Consider the following 19,658-nt stretch of genomic DNA (forward strand, 5'->3'; position numbering starts at 1 on the left):
CGAGCTGGTTCATCCCGTCTTGGTTGCCCTCGTCGAGCTCCCATGGGTGGCTTGCTTTCTGCGGCTCGCGGGCGCTGCGACATGGTCAGCTGATTCTTCCGAGCACCTGGTTCTGTGATATCGGAGGAGGAGCCCATCCTGTACAACAGAACGCGTACGTGTGGAGAGCGGGTTCATCTCGCTCTCGACACGGTCAGCGCCGACTCCGTCCTGGCTTCGAATCAAAGGTTCAGTGCAACCAGCGCGCCAGCTCCGCTTCTGTCCGGCCTTCCTCGGAAGGGCAATCATTCGCTTCTCGAGCTTGGAGATTGGGCGCTCCCAGAAATCAGCATCGATGCCGCGTCCATCGCACCGGCATCCTCTGCGGGCGCGTTTACTGTGTACTCCCCGACACCTGGTGCCGCCATGCATCCACCCCATTGCCCCATTTGGCCTGTGGGTAGACCGGCTTTGCAGCAGATCCTTCGCCTTCTTTGTCAAGTCAACCTACAAGCTCTTGCCGTTCGTGGTGCAGATCCAGCCTGGAGTACATAGGCGACAATGCGGGGGTTGGGGTCCCTCCGACGGGCTGTGAAACATGGACTGGCGGTGGAACCGGCCCCGGTTCTTCAGGCACGGCATCTGAACAAACAAACCGAGGAGAAACAGCGGTGTGTTGATCACGACAGCGGATGATGGGCGAAAGGGGGGGGGGGGGGGGGTGTGGGATGTGTCCGTGTGGACGGCGCGCGTGCATATCTCGTCTCTCCTCATGAAGCGGGCAGGCATGGGGATTGTCTCGCTGCCTTCCCCCCTCTCAGGAGGTAAAAAAAGCAAGGTGCTTACTTTGGAGCATTGCGTCATCAACCATCCAGGTCCCAGCCAACAAGGTCCTGACGAATGCCATGATTCCTTCTTTGCTCCATCCCTTGATACTCTAGAGGATTATAGTGTTCTATTTGAGGGACCCATTTTCCCGTTGAGACCGTGTCAGCTGTCCGAGTTGGAGGTGTACGCGGTAAGGCTGCAGCAGGGAAGAAGGCTGAAGCCCGCAACGCGTCCATGGAGCTAGCATGTTTCTATCAATGAGGCACAAAAGGCTTACATCATATGGGAGATTCTCAAGCGCCATAATGAAGCTCGTCTCATTTCGCCGCAGCTGCCAATGCTCAATATGTTTCCGAGCCCCAGAGCTGGGTGACCTGTGGGGGGGCATGAGACGACTTTATTTCGGCAACTTGAGAAAAGGCAAAGAGAAAACGGCTGGGGGGCCCGGGAGAGGCCTTGGAAACACCAAGATTGGCTCGCATACCCGATGAAATGATGTGTTTGTGTTTAGTTGCTCTGAAGCAACCCCTGATGGCGAGAAAGGGGGAGGCGATGCTTCAGGGGCATTGTTTACTTGGTGTTGCGCCGGCAATAACCCTAACCCTCGACTTCACTGCATCGCCCCAACCTGGTTCCCTAGTGTAACTACGCATTACATACACAGTAACTAAGCCATCACCCATCAATGGATGACCAGGGGCTAGCCTCTCCAGTCGGAGCACGGATTTCTCCGTTCAAAATGGAGAATTGGCATTCTCAACAATGCAGATTCTGTTTTGCCCCTGGTCGGGAAACGGAGAACGGTCTATCTGAAGGCCGAACCTCGGCTCAAGAACTGCCCACCCTGCAGGGATCCTGGATCCTGGATGCAACGTTGGGAACGAATCGGGCCTCGCGGATCGGGCTTCGAAACCAAGAACCTCCAAGCAAGGCTGTGCTTGCGATAGATGAGAAAAAAAATTGCGCGAGATGAGAGGCGAACTGGCTCTCACGACGAGTTTGAATGTTCAGTGTCGACGAGGCAGCGCATGATATTGTACTAATACATGGCAGTTTGTGGGAACCAGCGAACCCTGAGAGGGACCATTTTCAATCCAGTCCGACCTGCGGGATCTTCAACGATCCCACGTGAAAATGCCAGATAAGGAAGTGGGTCCGAGCCTGCGGCTGCTGGACGGTGGGGCCGGGCCCGGCTCAGGTCGCTCAGGTCCCCCCAATTTCTGCTTGTCCGGGCCCCGGACGCTATTAACGTTAGCTCGGCTGTGCCTGAAGGGAAGCATCCGCCGAATCTTGACCTTCTCCACCCCCAACAATCCGGTATTTTGACGCGAAGCGCGCGAGACCATGGCGATATAAGCGCCCCCCCCCTGCCAATCGGGCGTCATGGTCGTCTTGGATATCGCAAAGTGTGGCAGCACCCTCGTTTGCTTTGGACGCAGCGCTCTGCTCTGGCTTGTCGTGCTCGTCGTCGTCCTGGTTGGCGCTCTGCGGAATCGCCTCGTTCCAGCTGCCCGTCGCGGCGCAGAGACGCCCAAATCTTGATTCCCATCCGTCGAATCCGCCGTCTTCCCCTTCTCCCTCTCCTTCGTTGAGCTTCCGCGACCAGACAAGATGGCTGTCGGAACGCTCTCGCTCTTTTACCCCGTCTTCGTGCCCATGGGCACGGCGGCTCTGGCCTACGCCGGCCACCGGGCGTACCAGCTCGATTGGCGCTCCATCTTGATCAAGTTCCTGACCGGGCCGGGCCGCACCAGCCGCATCTTGCTCCTGTTCTTTCTGATCCTCAACTGGAAGAGCCTGCCTCTGGCATGGACCGTACGCTCTCCCCTCCCCCCTCCCTCTGCCTCTCTCTCTCTCTCTCTCTTCCTTGCGGGGTAACTCGCTGGCTAACCGATTCCTCCAGGTCCGCGTCTTCCATTCCATCGCTTACCACATCGTGATCCGCCGCCGCAAGCCCCTCCCTGAGCGGGCCCTCTTCCACTACGCCATCACGACCTCGCGCACCTCGCTCCTGGAAACCGACTACAACATCCACAAGAGCAACTCGACCTACTTCTCCGACCTCGACGTCAGCCGCTCCCACCTGGCCACCCACCTCCTGGCCACGGGCATGCACATCATCGGCGACAACGCAAAGTACCAGCGCGTCCGCGACAAGGAGGGGAAACTCATCAAGGGCAGCTTTGGCATCGGCCTGGGCGCCGTCTTTTGCAGCTTCCGCCGCGAGATTGCGCCCCTGCAAAAGTACGAGATGTGGACCCGCATCCTGGCCTGGGACCGCAAGTGGATGTACTTTGTCACGCACTTTGTCGAGAAGGGCAAGGTCCGCCCGACCCGCTGGGACGGGCGCCGCATGGGCCCGACGAGGAACAAGTTCGTCCAGGTCGGCGGCAGCGGCGAGGCGCAGGAGGCGGACTTTAGCAAGCACGTCATCGCCACGGCCGTGAGCAAGTACGTGTTCAAGCTCGGGAGGTTCACGGTGCACCCGGCGCTCATGATCGACGCGTCCGGGCTGCTGCCCGAGAGGCCCGGCGGCGTCGACGCGTGGATGGGGGGAGAGTCGGGCACGGGCGCGCCGGTGGACCTGGGCGAGCTGGACGAGGACGGACCGTGGGACTGGCGCCGCGTCGAGGCCGAGCGGAGGAAGGGCCTGCAGTACGCCGAGCACTTTGCCGCGCTCGACGGTACGAATTCGCTCTTTGACGGGGGTGAGGACGGCGCGGTTGGCAAGTTCCCCCTGGGCTAGAGGGGAATTGGGAGAGAAGGGGTTTCGGTCTGGGAGTATCAAGCTATGTAGATCTGGCGCAATAGACTTTCTCTCTTTCCAGAAATGTCCTCTTTTGGGGGTGATGCTCAACGCACGCCGGGGCTTCGGATCCGTTTCCTCCCCCGGGAAGCAAGCGCATGTCATGGACCCTAGAGCTCATGGATGCGTGCTCATGGCCGGTCCATGACATCACGCTGGCGAGCGGACACGGGGTTCGGAGAGTCCTACTTCCCGGCCGTTGAGCGCATCGGAGAGTGGATCAGGAGGCCGAATGGGCCAGAGCCTATTGAGCTAACGTTAGGTACCCCTGGCGCGCTAGTTTCCTGGAGCGGCATTTCCTTGGGTACCGTTGAGCTTAGTTGCTCGTGGCATACTCTGCAATGAGATTGACTAGTGCCAGGTAAATTCGGCTTGTTTGCGAGTTGGTTCGCCGAACGAGGGCGTTCACTAATCATGCTTTGAAGAAGCCTGAGTCATCTCGAAGCCATGCTGAGTAATCTTTCCTCTGCTTGCATATGATGCAATCAAGCCCGAGGTTCTCTTCTTCTTTTTTTAAGTCTCGGTTTTCTGTTTTGTTGGTCGATGGATGGAGAGCAAGAGGTCAAAGATCGGTATGAGGGCATCACCACTTACACCCCTTTACCCGTGCATGCAACTACCGAATGCCGGACATGCCTCGGTTGGATCCGACGATACCGGCGATTCGGCCCCTTGAGGACCCATTCGCCTCCGTTCATCTCAGAAAAACCACGGCTCCACCCTCCCGGTAGTCGAACCCCCTGGCCCGTTGCATTGGAACAGCAAAGAACAAACTCACATGGTTTCGCTGTTTTCTTTTCCAACCAGCATGTCCAGGGACAAGCTCGATCTCTCCAACACTCTGTGGCTTGTCATGACAGGTTTCGCTCTCTCAACAAGCAGCCTCAACAGCTTCGTAGCCCCTTGAAGCATTTCTCCGTTTCCTTGACACGCACCCCAATTCCACGCCAGGGCCTTCTCGTGTACTCTCCCACCTACCGCCATGTCTCCAAGCTCTTCCAAGCCCTCGCCCGGCCTGTGGCAGCCCAATCCCTACGCCAACTTCCCGGGGCCAGATCACACCGCCTTCCTCGCCAGCGCCGCCGCGGCCACCGGGGAGGATGAATCCGACCCTGTCCTCGCCGAGGCCAACGCCCGCGCCACGGAACGCCAAATTGCCTTCTTCCGCTCCATCCCGTGGTGCGCCGCCCTCCTGGACCGTCCCGGTCTCACCGTTGCGCAATCCGAATCGCGCCGGCTGAACCGCACCGCTCTCGATGCGCTCTGCTCGCGCACGCTCAACCAGCCCGGCGCCATCCCGGCGTACATCATCTTCTATGATGCCAACGAGGGGCTGCCACCATCATCATCATCATCATCGTCGTCGTCGTCGTCGTCATCTCAACCGAACGACGAGCCCCTGCCGCTGATCACGCAAATATATTCCCTCGTCGCCCTGGGCCCGCTCGTCAACGGCTGGACGGGCATCTGCCACGGCGGCATCATCGCGACGCTGCTCGACGAGACGCTGGGTCAGATCTTTGCCGCCAACGGGCGGCACGGGAGGCTGCCGGGCACGAAGGCGTCCGCGGTGCCCGTCATGACGGGGTACCTCAACGTCAAGTTTGTGAAGCCCGTGAGGACCGGCACGGTGGAGAACCCGAGGGTGATTCTGATCTCGTCGAGGATCGTCAAGACCGAGGGGAGGAAGTTCTTTATGAAGGCGGATGTCAAGGACGAGCAAGGGACCGTGCTGGCCGAGGCGGATTCGTTGTTTGTGATGCTCAAGGCGAAGCTGTGAGAGGGGATAGGGATGGGGATGAGGAGGGTCATTCTTTTTTGTTTTTCATCTTGGGTTGGACTTGGGTAGGGGGCGGTGCGGAGTTGGAGGTTGGACTAGGTTTTCGGGGTGGTTCCATAGACTGCGAGGAGTTGGTTGGCGTGTTAAAGGAGGTTCGGTGGTGATTAAGAACATAATTCGTTGAGTCCAGTCCATCAGCAGGTTCAAGCGGGCCTATCTGCATACCTAGCTACCTCCCTTCCTACCTACCTACCTACCTGCCTACCTATACAAGATAAGAACCTTCGCTGGTCATACATAATACCAGAATGTTTGTGGCCGAGCTGGCATGACCCGGGAGATCTCGCAACCTCAACACAGCAACGACAAGAAACAATGACGTGCATCTAAGCTAACGAAAAAAAAAAAAAAGCAAAAAGAAGTCGAGGTCTTACCCGGAAATCGCCTGCCATTTGTCTGGCTCACGTTGCCAACGTGGCTCCGGCACCCAGGTAGACGATGGTTGCAGAATTACCCCAGAACTACACCACCTACTATAGACAATGCCTGATGTGGGCACCTTGCCGTTGTTGCCGTGGGGGACGTCCGACAACGGTTGATCTGATTGGGACGCTACTCGCAAACACGCGGGAAGACGCTGCTTGTATATGACCCCCTGATCATGTTCCATGCCCAGACGGGACCATGGTGGCCGAGTGCAACGCTTCGCGACGTTTCCCCGTCAAGCAACTCCCGAATGCCACTCCGATCTCATGCACCCCAGAGCCAAGCACGGACGCAAACGAAACGGTCACGGTGGTCTGGGCAATTCGGGGAGGCCCCCGGAAATGAAGCCCCGGCGGTCAGAATTTCCACGAATCCAGGTGATAGCAGAAGAACTGCGGAGCGGGCGGTGCTCGGAAGGGGAAGGTGGCGGCAATCAAGGGACGGAAGAGGGGTTATTCTGCATGGTGGTATCTATAAAGGATCGAAAGGAGGCGTCTCTCCCTCCGCTTGGTAGTTAGCGGACCTCTCTCTGAGCTCAGGACTCTTGGGTCTTCAAGCACCTGAACCCCTCCCGCCCCCACGTACCCGTCCTTTTTGTTCCATACCGGTGGCCGCTCGGGAGCCAAGCCGTCAGCCATGCGCACCATCCTCACGCTTCTCTGGGTGTTCACCGCCCTGGCCTCGGCCGCCCTCACCTACCAGGTCCAGCGCGCCCACAACCCGACCAGCGACCAGAACGACGCCTACTGGCGCATCGAGGACGCCATGCGCAAGGCCGTGGCGCGCTACAACCGCCTCGCGCCGCGCGCCAACAAGCACATCACGGTGCAGTACGTGCCGTCGGTGCAGACGGCCGACGGCAACTTCAACGGCAACATCCGCTTCGGCGCGAACCGCTCCTACATGACGGAGCGCACGGCGCTGCACGAGATTGCCCACACGCTCGGCGTCGGCACGACCAACCAGTTCAACACGCGCTGCGCCAACAACAACTGGCCGACCGCGACGGCGCTGCTGCGCTCGTGGGACGGGCCCAACGCCAAGATCAACTGCGGCGGCGGGCACTTTTGGCCGTACGGGCTCAACTACGAGAACGAGTGGAGCGAGACCAACGCCGAGAGGCACTGCTTGCTGGTGAACGCCATGCTGGCGGACGGGATGGCGTGGTAGGCGAGGAGGATGAAAGGGACGTGTGGGAGAGTTGAGGCTCCAAAAGAATTTGTGATTCCAGAGAGAGAGAGAGAGAGAGAGTGGGAGGGACGGTTTGGTGGGGGAGGTGTTCTGGGGGGGTAAGGGAGGAGGAGGGCAGGCTTCGTTGTATATATTGCATATGTTGATAGTGGAAGGAAACGAACAAGATGTTCGTGAAACCAAGCACCTGGTTATGCCGGCGTTGCCGTCCTCGGGGATGAAAGTGGTTCACGCTCACACTTGTCGGATGGCGGAGGAGCCTGGGGGGGACTCCGGAGGCATGTTCATGTCACCCTCTGATCGGTCTGATCGGAAGGAAGACCTATTCGTATGGCCATCATGCAGTCACCCAAGTCGCTCACTTGGACTTTATCCACACTCACCAACAGCAGAGGAAAAGGGTCTCAACAGAACGGAAATGTCGAAAGCAAGTTTGAAATGACCGCAACTACCAGGGGTACTTGTGTACTTTTTTGCCCAGAGAAAACCACCCACCCAGTTTCCCTTCTTCCCTTCCCTTCTATATCCCGTCTATCTCTAGCTCAGAGAAGCCATATCAACGCCTCAGCACGCCATTCCCGTCCCACGATGCGTTGTTTCATTTTTCCCTTCTTTTCACTTTTCCCTTCCTTCTTTTGTTTTTTGTTCTTCAAGGAAAAAAAAAAAACCACCCATGTCCAGCAGCACCACCTCCTTTTTTTTTCATCTTCGACGCCAGCCATCCCCTCGCCTCCCCCTCTTGCTTAACCCTTCACCCTCGCCACGATAACCGAGTTTACGACCTGGCCATACGGGTGCACCACCACGCAACACTCGAGCCGATCCCTGAGCCCTTCGGTGGCCAGGTCCACCTCCGGGTAGAGGCACGTCCGCATCCCCCAGCTGCTGCGCGCCACCAGCAGCGCTCCGGGGCGCATGCGCTCGGCGATGCGGCGCACGATGCGCTCCTTGTCCGGCTGCGACATGCCGACCAGGGCGGCCATGTAGACGAGGTCAAACTCGGCGAGGTCGCGGGTGGTGGGAGGGTCCGCGGCGAGGGTGGAAGAGGCGGGAAGGATCGGCGCGGTGGCCTCGGCGCAGACAAACTCCATGCCGCGGGCGGCGTCGCCGAGGGCCAGGCACAGGGTCAGCGAGGCCGCGATGGCGGAGGCGTCGCAGTCGATGTTGAGGACGACCGGGTCCGGGTCGGACAGCGGCGTCGACTCCGAGTCCGAGTCCGAGCCCGAGACCGAAGCCGGGTCCGGGCAAGAGAGACGGGCCAGCTGGGCATCGCGCTTCAGGGCTTGCAACAGGCAGAGCGAGGTCAGAGGCAGCGGGCCGGAGCCGATGAAGGCGACGCGGCGGGGAGCGGATTTGGTGGCGGACAGGATGGCGCACAGCTCGAGGCGGGTCAGCTCCTCGTAGTTGTCGTAGTAGGGAAAGGAGCGGAGGCGGGAGAGGACGTCGTCGGGGCTGCTGGGTCCGCCGGTAACGATGTGCTCGGCCCAGTGCAGCTCGAGGCAGGCCTCGGCCTGGGCGCAGATCTGGCGCAGCGAGGGGAGGATGGCGTTCACCTCGGGGTGAGAGAGAACCTTTGGAGGATGGATCAGCACCGGGGCTCAGGCCAAGAGGAGGAGCTGGCTTACCGCGTCGACGACCTCCCGGTCGTAGATGTCGGAGCACACGGCGACGAGGTCTCCCAGCAGCTTGTTGATGATCTTGCCCGGGCGGAGGTGGGGCAGGCGAACGAGGTTGGAGTGGGTGTCGACGATGCGGCGCACGAGGCTCTGGGCCTGGGAGGCGCGCTCCTCGGCCTTTTGGTCACGCAGAATGTCCTCCTTCTCGACCATGTCGATGGAGTCGTGGGAGACGCAGGGACAGGGCTCCATCTTCTTGGTAGGGCTGCCCAGGCGCAGCCACGAGGGAAGCAGGGACATGCTGGCGAGGCGTGGCTTGGGGCTCGGAGCGGTGCCACAACGGAAGGGTTGGAAAGGCCTTTGGCGGTGGGGATTCGATCGAGTCCGGCCGCTACAGCTGCTCCGGCGGTGGTTCCCTGCTGGCGGCGCCCTGGTTCTGAGGTTGTTGTTGTGGTTGTTGCTGCTGGGGGGTGGGGTGGGGGGGTTTCACGGCGTGGATGGCACAGCTCTCGAGTCGACAACCCAGCTTCTTGGCCGCAAGGTACGGTTGATTCATCGAAGGGAGGCAAGGAAAAGAAAAAGGATCCTCGGTCGGTTCCGTTCGCAGTAGTTAAGCTCCCTTTAGCGCCCGCTGTGTCTCTACGTGTAGGCACCTCAGCCTGCCTGCCGATCATCAACGGTTTTTTCTTTTCCCCCCTCTTTCTGTTCCCGTCGCCATGCAACCGTCGCTGCATGGGAGGCGGCACAGATTGGCCATCAAGGTGCTCAAAGCGGCCATTAGGGTGCTCAATGGGTCTCCGGGGGGCCCGTTTTACCGCAGGATACTACCTTACAGAGGGTGGAGGCAATTGGAAGCGGCACGGCGCTTCATTCATGGTCCTCCCTCCTCCCAACACTGACGGATGCCGTGGTGAAGGGCTTGGCTCTCGTTTTCTTCAACACTACGTGCTTCAGCAAACCTGGTGCCAGCTCCATGTCCTTGTCCCGTGCTCTGGTCTTTGATGGAGCCGGAGGGGCAGCCGATCTCATCCCTGTCTTCAGAGGAAACGCTGAGGACCAGGGCCTTCATCAAGGTTATCAGATCCTAAGCGATAATCAACGGTAACGTTAGCTACCGTTGATCGGCCGGGACTGGGAATGGTGGAACCTTGGTAGCCGAACGGATCTACTATAGGGCCGTTTGGATGGCCATCAAGGTTCTCAACCACCCCCTATCGGTTGCTGCTGACCGATGCCGCACGTCGCCTCCTTTGGCCGTCTTCCCGCCTCAGACAGGACAGGGCAGGGCAGGGTGGGATCCGTGCCGGGCGGGCACACAGCCCTTCTGCGCCTTCGGCTGTTGTTGTTGTTGTGTGAGGCGAGGGGGGTGGATTTATTTTCTCGCGGCTGCGGCGTTAGGTCTTCACGGCCGCCGAGAAGCCGAATCGCCTCTCGGCGTCTTCCCACTTCTTGATCACCGCTCTTCCCCAGGTGGCAGGTTGCTTTCTTTTCTTTTTCACCTCCGGACACCTCCACACACACCGACTCACTCGGACACGGGACAACACCTCGCGACTGTGGTCGACCTGGAACCTGGAACCCGGTCCAGCAAAACCCCGGATTTCCAGACCCAACTTCCATCGTGGAGGTCCTCTCGTCGTGATAAGCGAGCCCCTTCAAAAATAACACCTTTTCATTCCTTCCGTCGTTTCCACCTCCTTTTCACTTCGACATTCGATCCAACCTTCGATCCAACCTTGAACTTGGCCATCGCTCGCTCAACCCTCCTCCATAGCGAGTTGGCAGAACCCACCACCCCATCCGCTGGCCAAGGTCCTCGCTGCAATGGCCATCGGGCTGCTGCCGGGTCAACCCGCCGGTCGAGTCTGCAACATGGCTCTTGATTCGGATACCGTCTCCATGTCGTCGGCCATGAACACCCCGCCTTCACCTCTGTCTACGGTCATCCAGGGTATGCCTCCCGATGGTCCTGCTCTGCTTGCCAGCCCGTTTGCGTTGCTGACGACAGCAGGCCCGACCAGCCAAACCCGTCCCTTCATCTGGGAGCTCGTTCCTCTGGGCGATCTGTACTCGGTCGCTCACCTGATCCTGCTCCCGGGCTCGCTGCGGCTCCTGTCATGTCTTTCACCGCAACATGACGAGACAGCGACCGACGGGAGCCAGAGCCAACACCAGCCACGTTTCATGGACATCCTCGCGGCTTTGGGCCTCGGAGCCGTCAGCTCGGCCCAGGAGGGCATTTCCGTCTTTACCGCCGTCCTTCCCTTGACAGACGGCTACGTCAGCCGCTCCGACTTCCTGCAAATGCGTCTCCAAGACTTTCCCTTCCCCATCTCCAAGATCCAGGACTGCCTGGGCCCGCTCCGACGATACACCGCCTGCCAGCTGCCGCGGTCACGGTCCGAAGACGACCTGGCCGCCCTGTTCGAGAGCGCCGCGGCGGTCATCCAGTGGGGCGATCTCGACTCTTCCGTCTCGTTCCTCTCCCTCCAGCGCTACCTGCTGGACCTGACCCACGAGCTCCAGTGTCGGCTCCGCGACGCCCCCTGGCTGGTCCCCCACCCCATCGCCCGCAAGCGCGTCGCCCTCCTCCGCGGCCGACCCAACCTCGCCGCGGGCGGGCCCATCTACCGCGCGGCCCGCGCCCTGGGGCTCGACCTGGTCATCGTCGACGACGAGGGCCACTGGCTGCAGCCCGACACCGACGAGAACCGCATGCACCGCGAGGCGTTCCTGGCGACCGACATGACCGAGGACGAGGGCGTCGTCGACCGGATCGTGGCGTCGCTGCGCCGGTACCCGCTGCCGATCCACGGCGTGTTCACCGTGTCGGACAACTTCTTCGTCACGTGCGCCCGCGTCGCGGCGGCGCTCGGCCTCCCGACGAACCCCGTCTCGGCGTTCGAGATCTCGGTCGACAAGCACCGCTCCCGCCTCCTCCAGGACGCCCCCGGCCACACGGCGCGCGTGTCCAGCGTCGAGGAGCTCGACGCCCTTCTCGCGGCGGCGGCCGGCGCCAGGTTCACGCCGACGTACCCCCTCATCGTCAAGCCCACCAAGGGCTGGTCGTCCGAGTGCGTCAGCAAGGTGTCGGACCCGGCCGACCTGGCGGCGGCGGTGCGCAAGGCGACGGCGCGGCACGGCAGCGCGGCCGTCATCGAGCCCTTCTTTGACGGGCCCGAGATCGACGCCAACTTTGTCCTGCTCGACGGGGAGGTGCTCTTCAGCGAGATCGCGGACGAGCCGCCCTGCGACGCCGACGCCGCGGGCGCGAGCGTCGAGGCGACCTTCAGCCCGGAGGCGCTGATCATGCCTTCGGCCCTGCCGGCCGAGGAGCAGAGAGTCGTCAGGGACACGCTGCCGGGGCTGCTGGCCAAGGCAGGGTTCCAGACGGGGGTGTTTCACGTCGAGGCCCGCGTGGTGAATTCGAGGCGTCGGTATCGTCGCGACGGCGACGGGCAGGACGGCGTCTTGGACCTCCTACCCCACGAGAGCGGCGGCGGAGCGCTCAGCGGCGAGCCGGCGTGCAAGCTGATCGAGATCAACGCCCGCCCGCCGGGGTACCGCGTCAGCGTCCCCGTCCGCCACACCTACGGCGTGGATTACTTTGCCGTGCACATGCTCGCCGCCGTGGGAGATAAGGAGCGGCTGCGGCTTGCAGCCAGGCCGTTTGCGTTTACCTCCCCTTCCTCCCCACCCCTGTCGCCTTCTTCCGTCGCCACGCATGCCAGCAGCCGAGACTCCGTGTCTCCTTGCCGCGCCCCCGGAGCGCAGTACTGGTCCCGCCTCGTCTACGTGCCCGCTCCCGCCGCCGGCGTGGTGCGGTGGCGCTCCGGCATGTCGCCGTGCGAGGAGCTCAAGCGCCGTCGGCCGGACCTGCGCGAGCGCATCGTCGTGGCGGTGGATTACTGCACGCCGGGCGACCGCGTGGCCTTGTACACGGACGGCGCGAGGACGTACGTGGCACACCTGCTCGTCTGCAGCAGGGTGAGCAGAAACGATGCGATTCGGATCGGGGAGGAGGTGTTGAGGGAGATTCGGGTGGAGGTGGATGAACAGTGAGGAAGGGAGGAGGGATGAGCGTTGATGGGGAAGGGCATGGCGTTGGGCGAGGCGTTTGTTCGGTCTCGGCGTTGATAGCTTTTTGTCTGCAGTCTGTGTGTTTTGTTGCCTTCCCGTATAGATTCATTAATGAGTGAGATTTGCATTACGTCATGTCATGGCCGGCTTGGTTGCTGGCGCATCCGAAGGCGTCGGTGGTTCGCATTGCCCGTTCATCGGAGCTTTTCCTCGCTGCTCCTCGAGCTGCTCCTGTCGTATCCTCGCGTCGCACATCCCCGGATACGCACACTCGCAGCGGCCGATCGTGTCGAACTCTACGGTGCGCATCGTGAGCGAGTACCGCCCGCGCCGAGGGACCGTCACCACGGCCTCGTCGCTGTCTTCGGCCAGCTCCGTTTTGGAAAGGCCGTCCTTCCCGGCGCCGCTGCCCTCCTCCGCCACGGGACCCAGCCCGCTCACTCCGAGCCGCCTGTATGGCTCGAGCATCCGGACCGGGACCAGGTCCGTCTTGCGAGCGCGGATGCCATGCACGTACCCGTATCGCGAGGGGCCCGTCATGACGAGAAGGGACCGCGGAGGGAGCATCAGGTCCCACGTTGGCAGATCTTCCTCTTCCTCTGGCTTTGGTGTCCCGGACGATGACGACGATGACGCCGACGCCGACGCCGACGCTGATGATGATGGCTCAGGCGAGCCAGCGGCCGTCGACGCCGTCAACGACCGCTTGGGCAGCCGCATCTTCCTCGCGTCGTTGGGCCCCGCCGGACGGAACTGCATGGGCACGGCGCTGCCGTACGACAGGCTGTACAGGGCCTCGCCAAAGGCCGAGTGCGTGTCGACATGAGGCGGGATGCCCGACCCGGGAGGGTAGTACTGCACCGTCAGCTGGTCCGGGAGGCGGAACGGCTTCTCCGGGAGGACCTGCGGCAGGCGAGGCAGCAGGGACGCGATGCAGTCCGGGATCGGGGTGTATCTGTCAGGGGCGGCCGAGAAGGTGGTGTAGTCAAAGCTGTAGCCAAAGTGCTGGCTGATGCGCTTCTTGGAGTGGGCGAGCGGCTGGGGCTTTGGGCTCTTGTGCTCGTGGGCGTGAAAGCCTGCGATCAAGGCGGCCTCTTCGGCCTCGGTGATGAAGTCGTGGATGAGCGTCAAGCCGATGTCTTCCCAGCGCCAGACGCGGGGGTTGGCAGGGTCGATGGTGGGGGGAGGGGGTGGCCGGAGCGCCATGGTTCCATCGAAAACGCTGGAAGCCCAAACCCGACGGCCACCTGGGGACAGCAGCACCAATGCGTTGAAGTGAGGTCCGCGTGTGGTGATCCCGCGTGGTGAGCGTGATAATGAAGCACGGCAAAGGGCGAGCTCAAAGGACGAGGTGGAAAATTCGAAGGGGGTTAGGGTTTAGAGTACATGCTGTAGACGGGTGGCTTCTGCCTTGGAGCTGGTCGTGTTGCAGCCTGCCGCCCTAGGCACCGACCTACTATGTAGGTATCGGATGTTTCTTCCTTCAGACTCTCCCACTTGTACTTCCCTCCCTTGAACGTGAACATCCCCTGACGAAGTAGGTATTGAAAAGGTACCTACCTACCTACCTACCTAACCTACCTAGCTTGCCTACCTGCAGGTGATGCAAGATTGGCACGGACATTCACCAAGCGAGCGTTCTGTTCCCCGTGGTTCTCACTGAGGAATACCAAGATGGCCACCATCGACAGCCTGCCGCTTGAGATGCTTGAGTTGATTGTTGATTGCTTCCGTCACAATCCGACCGAGGACGATGTCTTGAACCATATCGTTCCCAACTTCCGCTTCGTAACGATCCATGACTCGAATCCATACGTAAAGCGGGCGACGCTCGCGGCTCTTTGTCAAACGTCGCGCCGATTCAACGCGGTTGCGACGCGCTGCCTCTATTCCCACCTCGACGGCCGCCGCTGGTGGCTCCTCATGCGTACTTTGATTGCCCGACCGGACCTTGCCCGCCACGCACGAAGCCTGCACCTCGTTTGCGACAGGAGACCGTTCAGGAAGGAGATTCGCGGCGCCGTTCGGAAGCACTTGCTCGCCCGCCGCCATCGCCAGTGTCTGAGCCGGTTGGGGCCTCCCCCCGGGACCCGTTACAGCGAGCGCCTCGAGATCCTTCGGATGCGTTCCCAACGCATCACCTTCCGCCGTGCCGAAAGCTACGACTGCGTCACATCGGCCGCCCTCGACGGGCTCCTTAGCCTTGTGCCGCAGATCGAATCTCTCGGCTTCATGCCGCCCGACTATCGGGTCCTGGTCAACTTCGCCTCCCCTCTTGCCGCCCTTCGACACCTCTCCGTGGCCAATGCCGACTGGTTGCATTGTTTCGGCGATACCCCCGTTGCGAACGCCGCCAGGGAGATCCTATCCAGCCTTTCTCTGGTGTTTTGCCGAGAGGACAGCTTCCATCTTCCCCGCGACGGACACAAACTGTGCTTCCCCCGCCTCACTCGGCTGGACTGCCGGAGGAGCATAATGGATGCGACAGGGCTCCGGATGTTTCTCTGTGCATGTCAACAGCTCGAGTCTTTTCGATACCAACTGGCCACTGACCTAATGGTGACCGACCTGCAATTCGGATTGGCTGCTGCGGGAGACCTGATCTTGAGCCTCGCTCCCCGGATGCAGGAGTTTTGTCTCGATGTGAGCCTGAATCGCAGCTGGCGCAAGTTCTGGGGGCAAGAGGAGATCCAAAAGCTGGGCTTCAGGTTAGCAGAGCGCGGCATCCGCTTCGAAGTTATCAATGCGAAGAAACGCTGGGGCTTGGCTCCAGACCCAGCTGAGAAGCTTGAAGCTTTGCGCTTGAGGTTTCGGGGCTCTTCGTCACAGGAACAGACCGGCCACTAAGACCGGGCATGTAAGGTACCCTAGGCTGGGTCAGCTTGGGTTTCTTGCCAACGAAGTTCAGGTCAGGTACCTGACGGTATCATTTTTGCTTCGCTTTCCCGGGAATGTCTCGGCTACCTACCTGTCCTTCAGGTAATAGCAATGATGCTGCAGAAACATGTATTTCATGGATAGGGACGATCTACTGTGTATGTATATACAGGACCCTGCAGTCCCCGATCACCCCCCCTGAACGAGATATACACCATGGGAACCCTTTTCTCCCGGTGACCGTCATGAGTTGCAAAACAGCCTCTGGTACGATTTTTGAGGCGGACCTATGCAGCTTTGTTGAAGCGCACACCTTATTATGTGCCGAACGATGTCATGACTGCGAGAGAGGGTTCGGGTTATGTATGGGAGATGTGGGCTCAACAAAGAGTGGGGCACGACGTTGGCGTTCGAGACGAGAAGAGTAGTTAGCTAACGACCTATCAACCAACGCGTCGCCCGACATTCCCACAGCCGCGACAAACCGCGACAAGCTCAAGCCTCGACGCTTGACAGCAGCCTGACAGCAGCTTGACCCGCAGGCCAAACCGGGCCATTCTCACAAGATCCATACCCAAACGTTCAAGAGAGAGGCGCATACCTCGCCGCCACAATGTCGTCCCGCCGGCCCCCGAGGGGCGAGTACATCGAGACCGACACCGGCAACAAGGTAGCACGCAAGGCCACGCTTGTCGGCACCCAGAACATCATGCTCGGCGGAAAGACCGTCATCCAGCCCGACGCCATCATCCGCGGCGACCTCGTCCGCACCATCCATCCTTCGTCGCAGTCTGGCGGCAACGCTGCGCCGCAGAACAACACGGCCATCTCCATCGGCCGGTACTGCTTCTTGAGCCGTAACTGTTGCCTGCGCCCGCCGGGGAGGCTGTACAAGGGGTGAGCCTTTTTTTTCTTTTTTGTTGGCCTCTCCCTCCTCTTTGTCAACGGGCCATCGCGCTGACCAGGGTTGCCACCCATGTTCCAGAGCCTTTACCTATATGCCCCTCCGTATGGGCGATCACGTCTTCATCGGCGCCGGCTCCGTCGTCCAGGCCGCCTCGATCGGAAGCCACGTGCACATCGGCGCCGGGTCGGTAATTGGGGAGTTTGCCATCATCAAGGACTACGTGCGCATCCTCGACGGCACCGTGGTGCCCCCCAACATGGTCATCCCGAGCTTCAGCATCGTTGCAGGCCAGCCGGCGCGCGTGATCGGCGAGGTGCCCGAGGGTGGACACGAGGCGTTTGAGCTGCGGGATTTGTACAAGACGGTGGGGAATAATCCGCAGCCGGCGCCGCATTGAGCCGGGGGGGCAGGTTGGCGGTGACGATACAAGGACGCTCGCTGTCACACCGACGATTCGCGCTTACGATAAGGCGGGACTGCGCTGCCCGAGCACCTGTTGTATACAGCAAAGACGCCGGGGATGATGACGACGATGTTTTCACCTGCGAACGAAAAAAAAAACAACCGACCACCCACGGCTGACGCCGCACCCCGATTTTCCCTCGGCAAGAGGATGTCGGTATGCTCGGCAGGAGAGGTAGCCCGGTCGGGTCTTGCTCGCATCCGGCGCGAGCGCCGGCCGGATGAAAGGGATCCTCCAAGATCTGGGGTAATACGCAGGGGGGCTGGCAAGCATAACTACCCACGACAGAGTGAAACATCGCGCCAAGGGGGGGGATGAGGGTGGCCCTGGTGATGGTGTGTATGACACTTGATGGCCGGAAAAAACCCATCAATGGCCCGTTTCTGTTTGTTAGGCTTCGGAAATCTGAGACCAACACCGGGAAACCATGCTGAAGAGCGTTAACAATCCGGCAGAAGTCTCAACCCCCGGGTCTGTTTCAGGCCGTCGCCGCACCTCAGGGCTGTCCTGGAGCCCAGTGGGTGGGACTATCACGGGCTTGAGAGCATTCGCAAGAGTCTTGGGTCCAAGTTCATACGAACAAGCGCCATTTTTTTTTTTTTTTTTTTTTTTTGTGATTCCATGTACTGTCTTGGTAGCTAAAGAACATCCGATTTGCAACAACATCCTGGCGGTTTCATTGACTGTCTCTACTTCTCGAACTCAACTCTTAGGAACGCTCTTCTCCCACACGGCAGCGTCATAGCCGTCCATCCACTCAACAAACTCAGGACCCGCCGCCGCCCACCCTTTGATGCCCCCGGCGAGCGCCAGGCTCTGCATCTCCTTGTCGCCCACACTCGCGATATGGTCGGCCATCCAGCCTGTAGCGCGGCTGCCTCGGCCGGTGGATGAGCCTGTGATGCATGAGGAATTAGGTCCGTGAAGCTATCTAAGCCATGCTGGGGAGGATCACAGCCGACGGATACCTTGCTCGGAATGGGTTGACGTCCCAGCAACAGCCAGCCACCAAACCATTCCCAGCAAACGAGCAATAATAACCACTCATCAGGAGCCGACCTACCACAGTACCAAATCACCTTCCTCACGCCAGCCGCTTTGAACAGCTCGTACACCGACGGCAAGGTCAACGGCAAGCTCTGCGCCGGCAGGTTGACCGAACCGCGGATGGTGCCACCCTCAAAGTCGTTGCGGCGCAGGTCGATGAGCACAAAGTCTCGCTTTCCTTGTGCCGACTCAGAAGATGATGATGCTGAAGAAGAAGCGGCCGTCTTGAGCAGCGAGAGGACCTCGTCGCGCGAGATGGTGACGACTTCGGACTTGGGGGCGGGGTAGGCCGCGTACCACGGCTGTTGCTGAGCCGGAGCCGGAACCGGAGCCGGGGCCGGGGCGGCGGGCGTAGTTGTTTCGGCGGGCATTGCCGTTGGGCTTGTTCTGCTTCTCCCAAACGCGGCCGTGCGTGCTGTCTGGGACGCCGGGCAGCAGTGTAGCAGCCGGGTTATTGTGGTGGATCGTCGTTGGAAAGACGCCCACCTCGGAACCATGGCCGAGATGATCATCGCAAAGGTCTGCTCCGCTCCGCAAAACAAGCCATTCGGATGGAACCGTGCGGGAGCACAGAGGCCGCGGAATTGGCATCGGACGATGCAGGCCAAGACCTGAGATTGCCGGCTGCCGCCCGGCTGCCGACGCCACGCTTTTGAATGGGCCGGCGGGGGCTGGGGTTTCGCGATGGGGATTGACAAGACACAAGGCGAGGAGCAACCCACCGGGCCTCGCAGAGCTTGTTCACAGTGTCGTGTTTGCTTCCTAAAGAGCTATACGATGATGTCATTTCCCGTGTCAGAACTACGTAGGTTTGTATGTCCATCCCCCAGGGCCAGCGGTTGGAGGTTGTCGCGGAGCGCGTGTTTGGTCCATCGGGCTATTCAATCAACCTGCTTTGTCAAGATGCGCGAACATGGCGATGGGGACAAGGCATCGGGAACTCAACAGGCCATTCCGTAGAGCCGCCATCTGTCTCTCGGAACGCTCGCTGCGATAAGCTTTGCTCCCGTCCATGCCCCGAAAATTAAGGTAGTGGGCGTTTGGAAAGACACTCTTCGCCTGGCTATTATTCCACGGCAGCTATCTGCTTCTTCTCTCCAGCTCGAGCATTGATTGTGCTTTGAATTCCATTGTGGACCGCTGACGACGCCATCAAGGCCCGGCGCATAGCATCACGGCCAGCCGTTGCGGGCAATACCGACGAAGCGTGGTTCGATGTTTTGTATCGTCGATATTGCAGACCCGATCCTCCTAGGAGGCGAGCTGCTGCTGTGCGACAGGGTATGACAAAGCACCACGATCTGCGATGTCGAGCCCCTTGAACACAACGGAGCCAGCAGTCTTGTACACATGACAGCCCCAGAGGGCGTCCATGGACCGAAACGTCAAGTTGCTTCCGGGCCAATTGCGTCGCGCCGAATGCAAGTCGTCGTCAGCAGTGATATACTAGGTCCCATCCGAGAATGATGGCGGAACCTCGCAGCCTCGTCTAGCTGCGGCCGAGCGTCGGTTCACCTGCCCGGCTGGACGCCGCCTTCTTAACTGTCCCACTATCATGGGCACCTAACTTTGAATACACCTTTTTACCCGCCGCCGTT

The 19,658-nt window shown here is 60.5% G+C and overlaps 8 protein-coding genes across 8 annotated transcripts; 5 read left to right on the top strand and 3 right to left on the bottom strand.

Annotated features, from left to right (window-relative positions):
* Window positions 1-2,418: 2,418 nt before the first annotated feature.
* VTJ83DRAFT_4050 (uncharacterized protein) lies at window positions 2,419-3,553 on the top strand (the record flags this gene model as incomplete). Its single annotated transcript, XM_071010497.1, has 2 exons — window positions 2,419-2,622; window positions 2,711-3,553. 2 exons carry the CDS (start codon window positions 2,419-2,421, stop codon window positions 3,551-3,553), a joined length of 1,047 nt encoding a protein of 348 aa, XP_070867928.1.
* A 1,042-nt stretch (window positions 3,554-4,595) lies between these two features.
* On the top strand, window positions 4,596-5,393 carry VTJ83DRAFT_4051 (uncharacterized protein; the record flags this gene model as incomplete). Its single annotated transcript, XM_071010498.1, has 1 exon — window positions 4,596-5,393. The coding sequence occupies one exon, from the start codon at window positions 4,596-4,598 to the stop codon at window positions 5,391-5,393; it is 798 nt and encodes a 265-aa protein (XP_070867929.1).
* Window positions 5,394-6,515: 1,122 nt separating this feature from the next.
* VTJ83DRAFT_4052 (uncharacterized protein) lies at window positions 6,516-7,049 on the top strand (the record flags this gene model as incomplete). The annotated part of the gene is made up of 1 exon (XM_071010499.1): window positions 6,516-7,049. One exon carries the CDS (start codon window positions 6,516-6,518, stop codon window positions 7,047-7,049), a length of 534 nt encoding a protein of 177 aa, XP_070867930.1.
* A 764-nt stretch (window positions 7,050-7,813) lies between these two features.
* Window positions 7,814-8,986, bottom strand: VTJ83DRAFT_4053 (uncharacterized protein; the record flags this gene model as incomplete). The annotated part of the gene is made up of 2 exons (XM_071010500.1): window positions 7,814-8,641; window positions 8,696-8,986. 2 exons carry the CDS (start codon window positions 8,984-8,986, stop codon window positions 7,814-7,816), a joined length of 1,119 nt encoding a protein of 372 aa, XP_070867931.1.
* A 1,572-nt stretch (window positions 8,987-10,558) lies between these two features.
* Window positions 10,559-12,748, top strand: VTJ83DRAFT_4054 (uncharacterized protein; the record flags this gene model as incomplete). Its single annotated transcript, XM_071010501.1, has 2 exons — window positions 10,559-10,637; window positions 10,698-12,748. The coding sequence occupies 2 exons, from the start codon at window positions 10,559-10,561 to the stop codon at window positions 12,746-12,748; spliced, it is 2,130 nt and encodes a 709-aa protein (XP_070867932.1).
* Window positions 12,749-12,898: 150 nt separating this feature from the next.
* Window positions 12,899-13,972, bottom strand: VTJ83DRAFT_4055 (uncharacterized protein; the record flags this gene model as incomplete). Its single annotated transcript, XM_071010502.1, has 1 exon — window positions 12,899-13,972. One exon carries the CDS (start codon window positions 13,970-13,972, stop codon window positions 12,899-12,901), a length of 1,074 nt encoding a protein of 357 aa, XP_070867933.1.
* A 2,284-nt stretch (window positions 13,973-16,256) lies between these two features.
* Window positions 16,257-16,947, top strand: VTJ83DRAFT_4056 (uncharacterized protein; the record flags this gene model as incomplete). Its single annotated transcript, XM_071010503.1, has 2 exons — window positions 16,257-16,540; window positions 16,629-16,947. The coding sequence occupies 2 exons, from the start codon at window positions 16,257-16,259 to the stop codon at window positions 16,945-16,947; spliced, it is 603 nt and encodes a 200-aa protein (XP_070867934.1).
* Window positions 16,948-17,715: 768 nt separating this feature from the next.
* Window positions 17,716-18,431, bottom strand: VTJ83DRAFT_4057 (uncharacterized protein; the record flags this gene model as incomplete). Its single annotated transcript, XM_071010504.1, has 2 exons — window positions 17,716-17,909; window positions 18,077-18,431. The coding sequence occupies 2 exons, from the start codon at window positions 18,429-18,431 to the stop codon at window positions 17,716-17,718; spliced, it is 549 nt and encodes a 182-aa protein (XP_070867935.1).
* Window positions 18,432-19,658: the final 1,227 nt, after the last annotated feature.

The sequence above is a fragment of the Remersonia thermophila genome, chromosome 3, assembly GCF_042764415.1.
Source record: "Remersonia thermophila strain ATCC 22073 chromosome 3, whole genome shotgun sequence".
NCBI classification, from domain to species: domain Eukaryota; kingdom Fungi; phylum Ascomycota; class Sordariomycetes; order Sordariales; family Chaetomiaceae; genus Remersonia; species Remersonia thermophila.